Consider the following 13929-nt stretch of genomic DNA (forward strand, 5'->3'; position numbering starts at 1 on the left):
CTATTGTTTGGTTTTTCTGTACAAACAGAGAGAGTGACGATAAATGCATTTAGAAAGGAAAATACTCAAAGGTTATAGATATGTTGATTACTACTATAATTATCGATAGCCATGATCATAACAGAGATAAAACACCCCATTGTCCATATAGTTATTGAATATATTGGGAAAGATGTTGAATTCTAGGAGCTCGATCTTTTAGCCATAAAAAGAGATGTTAATCGTTTTCAAACTATTTACTTGCATGACGCTTTGGACATCGCTTATCTTAGCAATAAGCAGGTTGTTTGTCATATATGAACGAAGTCTTTTCCCTGTTTCACCAACGAATTCTCTATGGCTCAGTAATAGAGCAATGAAGGAAAAATTTCGATGTTCTGAGAGTCAATCATTCATGTGGGAATAACATCTCTCGATAACTTAGAAATAGCTCAAATGTTAATCACGATATGATAAACAGCTTCGATTTTTCATTTAAAAAATGTTCTCGACTTAAAATGTGCCAATAAAAAAAGTAAAAAACGGTTGTTAAAACTACTAACTGACAGTTAAACCACCAGGTAGAATATTGCAAGCACCTGCATCTCTATATGAGATGCTCTCCGTGAAACAATCAAAGGTATCGTCTCTTTTCAGTTGACGTCAAGTCGTGTATTCATGATTACTGCAGTCCCTAAAAAGCTTTCAGGTATTTGTCTTTTTTTTTGTTTTCGTTTGATTCCAAGTACCCAAGTATACCCGATTCAAGGTTCGGCTGCAATAGTCGTAAAAGAATAAGGAATATGATTAATGGAGAGATTTCGTAACTAATTGATTATTATGAACCGGCGAAATGGATTCATAAGGGGACAATTGTAACTTAATTGCCTTCAAAATCCAAACCAAAGGAATCAGAAATTAGAAAAAATTTGAGGGAAATATTGCAAGGACCTTAAAAGAACTTAGGGGAGAAACAACTGCATCGAGAGAACGGCTTGGAGCAGGGAAACGGCAGTACAAAATTTGTTTGTTTTGTTTTGTTGTTGTTTTTTTTTTTCCATAAAAGTGGTCGAGAGGGTGGCAAGAGTATTTTAAACCAATCGCTGAATGAATTAAAGAAAAGACATTGCAATCCCGTGTTGCCTTCGACGCTCAGTGGAAAACTGCACCGAGCGATCTAAAGATATTAGTTGAAGTTGAGCCTTAAAAATGATTTATTTTCAGTTTTAAACAACAATTGATTTGGCTTCGTCTAGAACGTCAACGTCACCAGTTTTATTTCGATTTCATCTTCGGTTATACTATAACACTACAGGCCGGAGTTGCTCTTAGGATAACCGGATAAAGCTATCCAGTGGAAAGGGCAGTGCGAATTGTTGACACAATTATTAATCGGTTACGAATATATGAAAGTCATATATTAACACAATTATTAATCTGTCGGTTAGTGTTATCAACCCGGTGAACAACTGGGCCCAATATATAAAGACTGAATGAAGAGACTAGCTTAATAAGTTATAAATTTAGCAGGCATTTTCGTCTTGCTTAATTACTTCAAATCACATACAACTTGCTTTCAAACAAGGGCTATTCATATCGTTTATGCTCCTTGGGATTGAATCACATTTTCACAGAGGAAGAAAGTGGACCATGCTTTGTCAAATTCTACTTGAGGCAAACATTCTCTAAGAAGTCTTCTCCCTCGATTTGACAAACTTTTGCCTTGGGTGAAAGAAATAAAGAACTCGCCTTCAATAACATTGAACGCATGCTGTAGTTGATGAATAACTTGAGCTTCGTATAGGCTTGGATCACTCGTATAAATAGTGACAGTCCAATCAATGCATCCTACCCTTGGTGTCAGAGCGCCAAAACTGACAGATCTGTGAATACCATCTTCGCCACATTTGTCGACAGCGAAATAAAAATCTTGACCGATTTCATGTTGGAAATGATCGATGTTTGATCGCGAAGCCTCCATGGGAATCCAGTCAAGCACAATGGAGTTATCGGGGAACAATTTCTGCGCAACAGGGCTTGAAAAGATTGTGTCACAGAGGTACTCTTTCGTACAAGGCTCTATCAGATCTGAAAAATTAACTTTAAGAGAATTGAGCGCCAAAAGACTCCTATTTACAGCAGATGTCCTAATAATTGTCATCTGTGTGATTTCTCTTGCGGGGGAAGGACACGCTGTGGATGCGAATATCTCTCGCTGTACATTCGGGTATTGTCTTCGCACGAATTCGCTCATTGCTTCTGATAGCCGTTTGTAAACACCCTGACCACGAAACTCCAGTAATGTCCTGGCGGCCTGTCGAACTGCTGTTCTTCCATCGTTAACAACCGAGCACTGAACCAGTCCAACAAGTTTTTCGCTCGTGTGAGCTAACATCACCGCGACGTTGTCCATTTGCATCCAGTTATGAAATCTGACTGGAAGATAGTCTTGGCCATCATAAACACCCTCTGATAGTATTAGGATCTCGTCCAAATCGCTGGTTTGAGCAAGGCGGAATATCAGCTCAGTACTCATATCTTATCTCTCTTTGTAGCACAGCTTTAGGGTTAGTCGGTCTTCCCAAGGAAACGAGTGATCGTATCACTGCACTTAAAGGGGCGGCGTCATTACCATGACAAAAACGACTTTATTCTTTTTGTTTAGCTGCGTTTAGTGACGCATTTATTGCACGTCAGTCGCTTTTCCAGAAGGAATGAAACTAAGATAGTACCACAAAATCTGATTGCCTGTTGTTTGTCTCTTTTTTTCCGAAAGATTATTGCTGATGATTAAACTGCGGCCAGAACATCTTTTTTGTTAAATAAACCTCCAAAATTTTCCATTGTAATAAGATTCTGTGGGGTGAAACTTTTCACGCACACGACATAATTATCATTACTTAGTTAGTTATGTTTACGTTTCAAGCTATTTTTAGTTTGTGAATTAATCCCAATTGGCTAGATTTCTTAATCATCAAAGAAATGTTTATTTTTTGGTGAATATTTTTGTCCGACATACTTTTTCTATGTCGAAAAGCAGCATCAAAACAAAGACAGTTTTAACAATGACCGATATGACAGAACCTAATGAGCCTCTCGCTTTTAAAAGACAAAGGATGTTTATAAAGTTACTGTAAATATTTCCTTGTGTATTTGTGTTGCTCTATCGTGAGACGAACTCAAAGTCCGGCAAAATTTACTTGCTAGCGACTTTGAAATATACATGGTTTGCCTACTTGTCGCCACCGTTTATTGGCATATCGAGGCATAAATCACTACAATTTGCAAAAAAATCTAACGTTACACTCTTTCCTTGTTTGTTTATGATTTTGTAAGACCAATAAGCTATTTTGGTTATTATGTTACGCTTGGGTTTTACGTTGCGTTTTCCCCTATCCCGTTTATATCATGAGCTAGTCACGCTATAATTGATGCCAACACAAATGAATATTTACCCTGTATGAAGATTTTTGTTTATGTTGAATTGACAATATTACAATATGTTACTTTTGCGGTCACTAATCGTTGTTTCAGTAGCAGCATGTGTCAAAGTTTTTACCACATTGGTAGCCGATTTCTCCGGTTATTGACAGGTTGCTGATCTATGAACACAATCGACGCGGGACCGAGGGAAGCAAGCTCAGGATATTTGAAATTGATTTATTACTTATATGATATCAAACTCCAAGTAAAAGTATTTATTCTTTTCATCCAAAATTTTTCTCCCCAGATATTACATTGGGATGTAAATTGGGATACAAAACAAAACCATACGGCAAAGTGTACGGCACAAGCTATTAGCGGTCTTCTCTTATGTGCGGACCTTTGTGAGAACAGTGTAACATCGAACTGGATCGTCGTGAACTAAATGTAAGCGATTATTTCTTCACTTCAGAAGCCTAAAACCTTCATTTCCCTCTCAGCTTCTAGACATGGAGAGTTTATATTCTGATTTTGGAAAAAATTCAACTCTGTAGCGATGTTAAATGGGTGATTCACTGCGAAATGTGGCCAATTCCGACATTTGTTTTGATACCACGATTCACGATGGATGCCGCCTACTTTTCGAAGGCAATACCCAGCTAGTTGTTGAGGTTATCATGGATTTCACCAATTTGGTTATTAGAAAAATTCTGAAGTGGGCCATGAAGCCGGGCTGCAAAGCGGGTAAGCTGTATTTATGACGAAATCTGCTCCAGTGATTCGATTTTGGTGTAGGCGAAAAAATCGCAAGTGCTCGTACATGTGCTGATTCAAACGGTCATAACTTTTGAAAAATAGAAAACGTACAAGGGTTTTTGCATGTTTTTGCCTATAAAGGTCTAGACTTAACGGTTTAAGATAGAGTTGATAAAAAAAAAAGATAGAGATAGAAAGAAGACACGAAACCGAAAAAGGAAATGCGAAGGCAGACTTTAAAAATTGTTGAAAAAAAATATGCATAACTGACCAAGTGTGCAGTCAAGATGGTTGTATATTGGACGAGTTCTTTAAGTTTTTGTTACGTTTTAATGGACCGAGACGAAGTTGAGGTCCTTAAAAACGCAGTGAAAGACCGAGGTTAACATCATGCCTTTTTGACCCTACAAGCTTGGTCAATAAAGAATTTTGTACCAGGTTTCGCTTTTATAATAAATGTATATCAAGAGATTATCATGTCTTGTGTTTATGTAGGCCTGTTTTGCTTACACGAGGTGGCTATGTACGGATAAATTGTTGAATACAAAACTGTTTCTTTCTGAAGGAACACTTGTCAACCATAGGACAAAATAACTCAGCTGAGGATCGTCGAAATCTTTGAAGCCTATCTTAATTACAGAAGCTTGAGGGTTCACTCCAGCTATTAGATAATTCGAATACTACTGAAAGACAACATGCACCTGTTCAGATACTTATATTTACATGTCATTGTATTTTAAGTTTGGAATAAGTTAGCTTTCTTAATTCAGTGCCCTCGGTTCTTTCTCGGGCTGTCTACTTGATATTCTTCATAGTCATCTATCTTTCTTGCTGGGCGAATATTCATTCAGGTATTCAAGGAATATTCTCGTGATTGCATTTACGTTTTTTTGAGGCTTTTCGGTAATTTTTCTTTTTGAGGCTTTACTTTGTGAAAGCAACGGAGGGAAACATTCCTGGATATTTAGGAAATATCTACGTTCAATAAATTTCGATCATTCATTAAGATACATATTTTAATGGTTGTAATTCTTAATTGAATTTGTTTACTAATTAGAATCACGGCCCCACACTCGTTTAGTTTTATTATTATCGAGTTTGGATAAAGATTCTATATATCTTTCTGACCCATTTTTTTGGCTAGGAAAATAATAATACAAGGAAAAAAAGGAATAGGAAAAAAGGACTCTTTCGTGACCCGCATTTTCAGTTGGATAATATCACATTCTTCCAAACTTGTAACCTGACTGCAGTTTTTAAGAGGCTGTCTCTCTTATTTCCACCCGGTCAATTTCGCGTCAAAAATAATTTTGCCTGAAACTCTGTCAACAGAAGGACTTTACCTAGGAAAGAACTAAATAAAATTAGGTTTGATTCGAAATAATGTTCTGACTGCATTAGTGGCCATAATTATTTCCCAGTCCGTAAGGGCCGTCGCAACGTCTCGAAAATTGAAAAATCGGCATATTTTGTAACATTGTAAAATATTTGATTCGCATAGCTAAGCCACAGAATTTATATCAGATTGCTTAAAAACCTTTCTAGTTTGCCAAGAAAGTTAGAACTTGCCCCCTCAACATATTTGAAAAGGCGAATTTTAGCATATTCTGACCACTAGAAATCGCCATCGGCCGATGGCCGTAAATAACCTTGATTTAGACGTTAAGTTTTGGGATTTGGGACCTGGTTGACGACTCTATCCTACACAGCCGTTAAGTTTAGACCTTTATAGGAAAAAATTTGCAAAAACCCCTGTACGTTTTCGATTTTTTAAAAGTTATGACCATTTGAGTCAGCACATGTACGAGCATTCGCGATTTTTTCGCCTGCACCAAAATCGAACCACTGGAGCAGATTTCGTCATAAATACAGCTTACCTTCGGCGCATCTTGGGTTTCAGATATTCCTCGCTCCCCAAACTGGTGAACTCATCGGCAGAAATATTGAACAAGATGGCGGCCGCGCTTGCGCATTTCGTCCATAATGGCGTCCAAATAATATAAGAAACTGTATGGAAATTTGTAAAAATTTCTAAAATATAACAATCAGGAGCTCATGGTCCCGTCTGCTCTCGATCGAGACATATTCAATACTGATTCTGCTATTCGTCAAACCTCACAGGGACTCGATAAATAAAAACCACTTACTTCCCGAGCCAGTTCTTTTGTCATTGATCATTGACCTAAGTCGCCATACAGTTCTTCAAAATCCGTCGTTCTCCATCCCAAACACTCGCCTATTACAGGAAAGTGCATCAATAAAGTCACTGAACTGCTCTCGATCGAATTGACTGCTACAGAGTTCAAAGCGTCCAAATATCCTGTAAAATTGCCATTTCCTCCCATCAAAAAACTTCCCAACGCGCCAGAATATCCCTTATTTTCCATGTTGAGTAAGTGACGAGACGCCATGTTGAAAACTATGACTGAAATAGTTAAACACGAGCAACGCTGATCTTCGAATCTTCGGCCATATTTGTTTATGTTCTTGCAGGGAAATAAATTAGTTCTCAGGTCCTCTTCAGAATAAAAATATGCCAGGCATTGAATGCAAATTCAGTAGTTTTAGCGCGAAAATTAAATTAAAGCAAATCAAAATTCTGACATCATGTCATCGCTCTGCCTCGAAAAGTCCCAAAGATTTACTTGCAGGTCTTCTTTTCTTTTTCTTTTCATCAAATAGAAGATCTGCGGCGCTCAAATTGTATAAGTCATGGTACGAAACACTCTTCTTCGCAGATAGAGCCGTGATCGCCGCCATATCGAATTCTCTTGATATTCTATTGTTCCGGAGTGTAATACGATATACCGCTGATAATTGTTAGCGGGCTCGAAATGTCCTTGATCTCTGGCGATGTTATGATAACTCCAGCAAATAACTCCAAACTTCAGTGGTCGGCATCTATCGATACTCTTCTTTGACTCGTTGTTGGAAACTAAACTCGAAAACTAAAGCCATGTTTCGCGCTTAATGTCCTGTTGAAACTTTGGATTGCAGCTGCCTTCTCTTCAAGAATCAGTCATAGAACTCCACTTGTAAGTCTATGTGTCGAAGTTTGGGGGCTAAAATTTGGAATTTAAAGCTGAACGATTGTACTATCGCGCACAACAGAGGTCCTCATTAACCATTGCGGGTGAACTCGCCGACCCTTTATTTTTTCTGGAAGGCCTGCAAGTGTAGTATGGCATGCAAGTGCTTTTTCGAAACCAGAGAGGCTTCAGTCTGTAGCGAGTTTTCCGCGAGGTTGATAAAGCTTTCAGAATGTAGAGGTGATATCAATGATCATCTACAAGCATTTCACTTAGGTCAGCTTAGAGGAACGGTAAAAGAATATGAACTTATCGTTAGCAGGTCAGGGTTGCCACAAGACCTTTCCCCCTGATCAACTTAACGAACTTTGGATCTGCGAAAAGCATAGAGGAAACATGGGTGAAAACTGACGACCACGTCGCACTTGCCAGTACCCGCTGCACAACGGCCAGAAAAAGGAGCTAAACACTAGAAATGCAGTTCATCTCGACATGTCAAGGGAAATTAACACTATCTTTGCAGAACTCGTTCCAACAGGTTCCCGTGAGCATGATTTTTATGTAAATTCTAGCTTACTAACCAGGTATTGTCCTGAATGTGGGACAGGGTTTAAATTAAGATATCTACACATATATTGGGGTGCGGTAAATGTCAGAATTCAGTATTTTGGAATTTGATTAACATTTGGGCCAAAGCCCGCACGCGAGTGAGTATAAAACAAAATAACTGCTGTGATTTCGTCCCAAGATACGTACACATGGAGGCCATGTGGCAGCTAGTGCAATTTGATAAGTTAAATCACTCTTTGCCTTGTAACATTGCTCTGAAGCAAACTTGAAATCTACAACCTAAGTTTCCAACACCATAAAATTGTAACGTTAGTCAATTATGTATATAATCGGGAAACACAGCAACTGAACTGAAAATGCGTAATACATTGGGTTTTACTGCCCTACCTTATCTCTAGCATCTACATGTTTACAAAAGCATTTTTCTATGTCATACACGCAAGGTGCGATACGAGATAAATAAACTTGGAGAGTAATTTGACACCAATGTTTACGCCGATGCAAGATATCATTCCTTCTGTTTTTGACATTTATACATTTACACAAAGCCCTTTTGTGTTATTGATACAAAAACGAGCAGGCATCCATTTTCGCCCTTTTATCCCTAAATAGAGTCAGGGTTTAACAACCTTCACAACACATCCCCTATCCGAAATTTAAGAGAGTACCCCGGGGTATAGGATAGCAAAACCTTAAGAGGGCAGCAATGCATCGGTAAAGGGAAGTACATTCCATATGACGTAATTGATATCAAGCACCAAGGTTAAATGTCCCTTCAAACCATGGAATCTCAAGGGTTTTATGATCCTCGTGAAAAGCGTGTGGTCAAGCGTCGTTGAAAGGGCAGCAAGGAAACAGAGAGTACAACGCCATTGTTTGAATGCTCTGTGCTTGGATGTGTTGAAGTGTTCGAAACGTTTTCGCAGCTAGAGCTGCTCCTGGAAGTTAGAAAGCAAACAGCCAGCAGGTTAAGCCAGCATGATGCAATCAAAAGGGACTGGGTCCCTGAGTTCTGATTGATAGATACCGCTGGTATCGAGTGTTCGAGCTGTTCGTTAGATTCCAGTACACCACTCACTTCTCCCTGGAATACTTCGCCCCACTCTTCTCTACGAACAGGATGGGCCGTAAGCAAACCAAGGGGCAGAGTTAGATTTTCAGAGAAGGTAAAAGAATACCTAACGGCACGGTTTACACTTGGAGGAAGAATTGGGCGAAAGGCCGACCCCGCCCAAGTTGCAGTGGACATGCGAAATGCAAAAGATGAATCAAATGCACGTTTGTTCACTAGAGAACAGTGGCTGACAAAGAGCCAAGTTCAGAGCTTTTTCTCCCGGCTAGCAGCAATGCGACGAAAAGATCAGGGTGTGATCGGGATATCGCTGGATAAGGAGGGGGATGTCCAATGCGTCCTGGAAAATTCCGAGAGACAAGATCTGGTAGACAAAGTTAACAAAGAGATCAAAGTCTCACATCCAATCTACTACGACGCGTATGACCTCTGTGAACGTTACCACAGAAACACACTTCAGAAATTCAATGTGGTTTTGTTGAGAGCCATATATAGTCATTTTGAGATCCCTGTAAAATTGGGAGACAAAAAACAGATCTTCATAGACAAACTGTCGGACGTGATTACTGATTGTCAATGTGTTTCTCAGTAGACTTATGTAAACAATGTCTTAAAAGGTGGCTGAAAGTGTAGAATATGCTCTACAGGTACAAACTACCTTTAGTTCCGATATCAAGTTCTGACTCGATAATATAATAATATATTATAATATCTAGTAGTCAGTGAAATGTTTTGATGAAAACGATTAAAAATTTACCAAAAGCAACACTTCTAACATCTGTTCATACGAAGCATGTGTCAAAGTTTTTATCACGTCGGTAACCGCTTTCTCCGTAAATCGATTCATTACACTGTAAAATGAAAAGAGCCAAATTGACCCCAAAAGCTAAATTGGCCCCAATTTCTCGAGGGCCAGTTTGGCCCATCAAGGTTCGTTTTGGACTATTTGAGCCAAAACGGGCGGGACAGGTACCATTTCGACCCCTCCAAAATCTGAATTGGCCCCTATAAATTCTACTTTGGAACTTTTTCTCAATTTGGCCCTTCCAAGAGCCAAGTAGGATTGACCAATTTGGCCCCAACGAGGTGCAATTTTTGAAAAAAAAAGAAAATATAAAAATAATTTTCTTTTTTCGACCATATTTCGTTCCCTATACTATTCCTTATAAAGTGTTCAAATTTTCAACGGTTCCTCTCGTAACTGAACACCGAGTCACACAACGAATTAATCGTTGGCCTTTTCTCGAGACGTGAGCGTGAGCTGCCTGTGATGGCATTAGTCGAACCTAGACCACGTGCGTCGGAAACAATAATGAATTATAGCAGCGAATTCGCCACTGAAGAGGCTGTTTCTTGGCTGCAGTCGCATGGAATGAGACTTAAGAAAGGAAAGGTAGGCAAAAGAAATTTCTTAACGACGTATTTTACTGCAACTTTACATTCACAAACTTGACCGCTCCATTGATCTTTGTTCGTATCTTATCTTGCAGAAAAAGACAGTTGCGATGGCCAAGATCTTCTTGCCATCGCCCAAGATGCAGACGTACCAAGGCACTACATCCCTATTATAAAAGAGCGTCTAAAGCTCAAGAAATTGATTGCAATGAACGCTGAACCTAGAGATGACACGAGTTCTTCGTCGGTACGATAATTAATTTTCCCACCAGAGAATTTGACGCATGAATGGTTCGCCTCTTCTCCCGAGTCTTGTTGAGTCTCAGCGGTTTCGCAACTAAAGTCACGTGATCAAATTTTGGCGCCGAGAGATAGAGACGGTTACAGTTCGAATACTGCATTTGCACAAGATGGATTTAACTTATTTCAAGATTCTCTGATTTTAGGATCTCTCACTGCGAATTCTTAATCTTTTTCTTGAACTGATATTTTTATGTCTATGTCTTTGTTTGCATCCACTTAAGCTGATTTTTTGGCTCTCACTCTTTCAGCGTGCAGAATCAAGTCCTTCGAGTAAGACGGTTCAAACGTCGATTGATGATTCAGATAACATCAGCGATTATGAAAATTTAGAGGTGACATTGGCACCGGAAGAAAAGGGTAAATCGCCCAAGGATCTCTGTTTTACGGACGAGGCGACAGAACTGAGCACTGTCTAAGTAAGTTCTTGTATATTAAACTTAGCAGGATGGTGAAGAGTACATTATCGATTACTTTCTTTCGATTATATCCTAAAGGAAAACACACAAGGTGCCAGTTGGTCAGTTAAAGATGACAAATCTCGGGTATTACACCTACAAAAATGGCGAGATTTGCTTTATTTTTATTGAAATATATTAGATATGTATTTACTTGCACCATGCATAAAACAAAGTAAACCCAATTTTTAAATCTGGTAAATTAAAAAATTAATGAATTGATAGGATGTTATCAGACAGTTTAATTTTTTTGAAAACAAATATTTACCTACAGGTTCCTCCTGAATGGCTTTCAAAATTCCAACTACCATCGAGGGTAAGAAACTTTTCTTTGTTTTGTTTTTTAAGTCTACAAGCAATCCTTATTTATTCATGAATACTGAACTAAAACTGAGGTGCATAGAGGTATGATTTCTTTTCTTGATAAGTACATATACAGTTTGGTGAAAATACATCATTGATCATCACCATTATTGTGTTTTTACTTCTTATGCACAGTTTGCTTACAAATATTTTGCAACTTTGTAGTTGCAAAAATTTACTGTTCTCCAACAACAAATTAATTTGCTCATTTGTTTGTTTTTTTGTACAGTTCTCTGCCTCAGTAGAGTTGGATACCCAGAAGGGATATCTCATCAGCAGCCTAAAGTACTCTGAGCAACAGTGGATTGCAAAAAAAAAATTATTGCAGAGTATCCTTGTATGGTTAGCAGGATACTAGACCAAGTTGACTTGGAAACTGAATGGATTGGTATGGTCTAAAAATTTATTGCTTCACCTCTTCTGCTTGCAATGAAGAGAGACAATTTTGTGGTGCTGAATCTCTTGCCTTAAACTAAAAAGTTGCAAAATAATCACTCTCACCTTTTAAGTTCATGACCTTTGTTCTTGTGTGTTTGTCATCACATGCATTTAATGAAGTTGTGACGGAGGTACAAGTCCAAAAAACTGCTACTTTGGTACTAAGATGAACAGCTAAAATTTCTGAGCCCATTTGCCAATGAAGTCCGGATACAAAGGTTCAAGTACTTTGGGGTTGTATTAATTTTGCCTTTTTGTTTAGTTTTTTTGATTTTGCAATTTTTTAAAATATTCCTGTTGTCAAACCATTAGATAAATATTGGACATAGAATAGCTGATTTTTTTCAGATATTTTGGGAGTCATACATTAGTTTTTCAAGTCTTGAATGGGAGACAAATTACACACATTGAGCTAAACTTCCACTTCCATTTCTGGCGTTTTAGCTTATAGTTTTAGAAAAACAATATATATATATATATATATATATATATATACCGTAGTTATTCGGTCATAGGGCGCACCGTTTTTTTCAAGAAATTCCTAATTTCTACTAAAAATTACCGCCAAAGTTTGGGTGCGTCTTATAGGCGAATATTTTCCCGAAACAGTTTTTTTTTTATCACAGTTACTGGTACGATTTCAAGCAAATAAAAGGACACAGTGTTGGTCATTGACTTTTATAAATATGGTGGTTCTGAAAAGACGAGTGAAGTCAAATTTGCATAGATATGATACGTGCTCGAGAGCACGTGCTCAGTAATTTTTTTGTTTGTGCGCGTGGTCGCGTGTGCGACAATTCTGCTTTTGTCAATTAACGGTAAACTAAAATCAATACGCGACTTTTTCGCTTTTTTGTAAGTTTATGAAAGAATTTACAATAAACTTGACCGATCTTTATTCCCCAAACAACGGCGCGCCTTATAACCAAGTATTTTAGCGATATTTTCAGTTTGAAAACATGCAATAATGAAGTTGCCGAATTGGGGGTGCGTCCTATAGCCGAGTGCGCCTTATAACCGAATAACTACGGTATATGTAAATGCGGGGGTAGAGTCTACTTGGCATAAAGTGCTCAATGCTGTGGTAGCAGAGCTAAGTATACATAAGTTAAAGAATTAAAGAGGACACATCAATTCTCTGTGACTCTGAATTTCGCACCTAAGCGCTTGTCAGACAGAACTTTTCTGTCTGACAAGCGCTTAGGCACAAAACTCAGTCACAGAGAATTGATGCGTCCTCTTTAATTCTTTAACTTCAGTGTGTATATACATATTCTTTTTTTTTCTGGCTACAAGCACTTTTTGCACTTTGGCTTGATTTTAATGTGGTTGTAAAACTTGTTTTTATTGCATAGAGTAGCTGATGTTGATTCAGCAATCAGAGATTATGTCCAGCACAAATTTTAATTGTTGGAGATCTTCAATACATCAATCACCTGAATATAGTAACAGAGGGAAGTGTAATTTGTCACTTCTCACAAGAAAAGATTCTTGATGCTCTTATTGGGTTACTTGACTCATTTATATTTTCTTACAATCGGTCAAAGGCAATTTTGACTTTTTTTAGAGCAAGCATTGCTTGAAATTGGGCACAGGCAGACTCTTGTCATTGTTTCCTCTATTTTCAATGACTTGGCAAATGCCTGCGGTAGTACTTGCTGATAGTTTATATTTTGATAACATCTAAAGTAGCAATATGAGTGCATGTATTCTCACATCCACTGGAAGAATACTCTTTGCTGCTCTAAGGCTCTTTGTTTTTCATATGCACAAATCAAACAAGATCTATATTCTTGTGCAGGAACTGGACCATTTGTTGCCTCTGTCTTGATAATTTTATGTACTTTAAATCAGTCTTAATTATAAGCTGCTTTACATTACCACATTTGCTAAGTGAAGCTTTACTCACAAGTGTCTCTTGGGTGTAATTTCTTGCAATGCTTGCACTGTTAAGAAGTATACTGATTTAGGGAAGAGATCTATTTTAGAAAATGGTTGAATTAATGTTAAATATGCATGTATGTTGTATTCTTTCACATGATGTTTCAAAGTTTGTCTGTTTTATACCACAATTAAGATTCTTAAGAATGGCTGCCTGTCAGGATCGAGAATTGTCCGTCAACGACCATTTTGGTGAATTGCTCAT

General features: G+C 38.1%; 1 protein-coding gene and 1 long non-coding RNA gene across 2 annotated transcripts; one reads left to right on the forward strand and one right to left on the reverse strand.

Moving 5' to 3' along the window:
• Window positions 1-1491: 1491 nt before the first annotated feature.
• LOC131789616 (histidine N-acetyltransferase-like) lies at window positions 1492-2549 on the reverse strand. The gene has a single exon (XM_059106775.2). It carries the CDS (start codon window positions 2513-2515, stop codon window positions 1580-1582), a length of 936 nt encoding a protein of 311 aa, XP_058962758.2. The 5' UTR covers window positions 2516-2549; the 3' UTR covers window positions 1492-1579.
• A 7816-nt stretch (window positions 2550-10365) lies between these two features.
• Window positions 10366-12181, forward strand: LOC136277809 (uncharacterized). The gene is made up of 4 exons (XR_010716046.1): window positions 10366-10471; window positions 10776-10943; window positions 11257-11298; window positions 11575-12181. It is a non-coding gene; the product is annotated as an uncharacterized lncRNA (long non-coding RNA).
• Window positions 12182-13929: the final 1748 nt, after the last annotated feature.

The sequence above is a fragment of the Pocillopora verrucosa genome, chromosome 13 (genome assembly GCF_036669915.1).
Source record: "Pocillopora verrucosa isolate sample1 chromosome 13, ASM3666991v2, whole genome shotgun sequence".
Taxonomy (NCBI): Eukaryota; Metazoa; Cnidaria; class Anthozoa; order Scleractinia; family Pocilloporidae; genus Pocillopora; species Pocillopora verrucosa.

What these genes read in the sequence shown, in the direction of transcription:
- LOC131789616 (XM_059106775.2), bottom strand. Translation starts at nt 2,515, where the DNA reads ATGAGTACTGAGCTGATATTCCGCCTTGCTCAAACCAGCGATTTGGAC.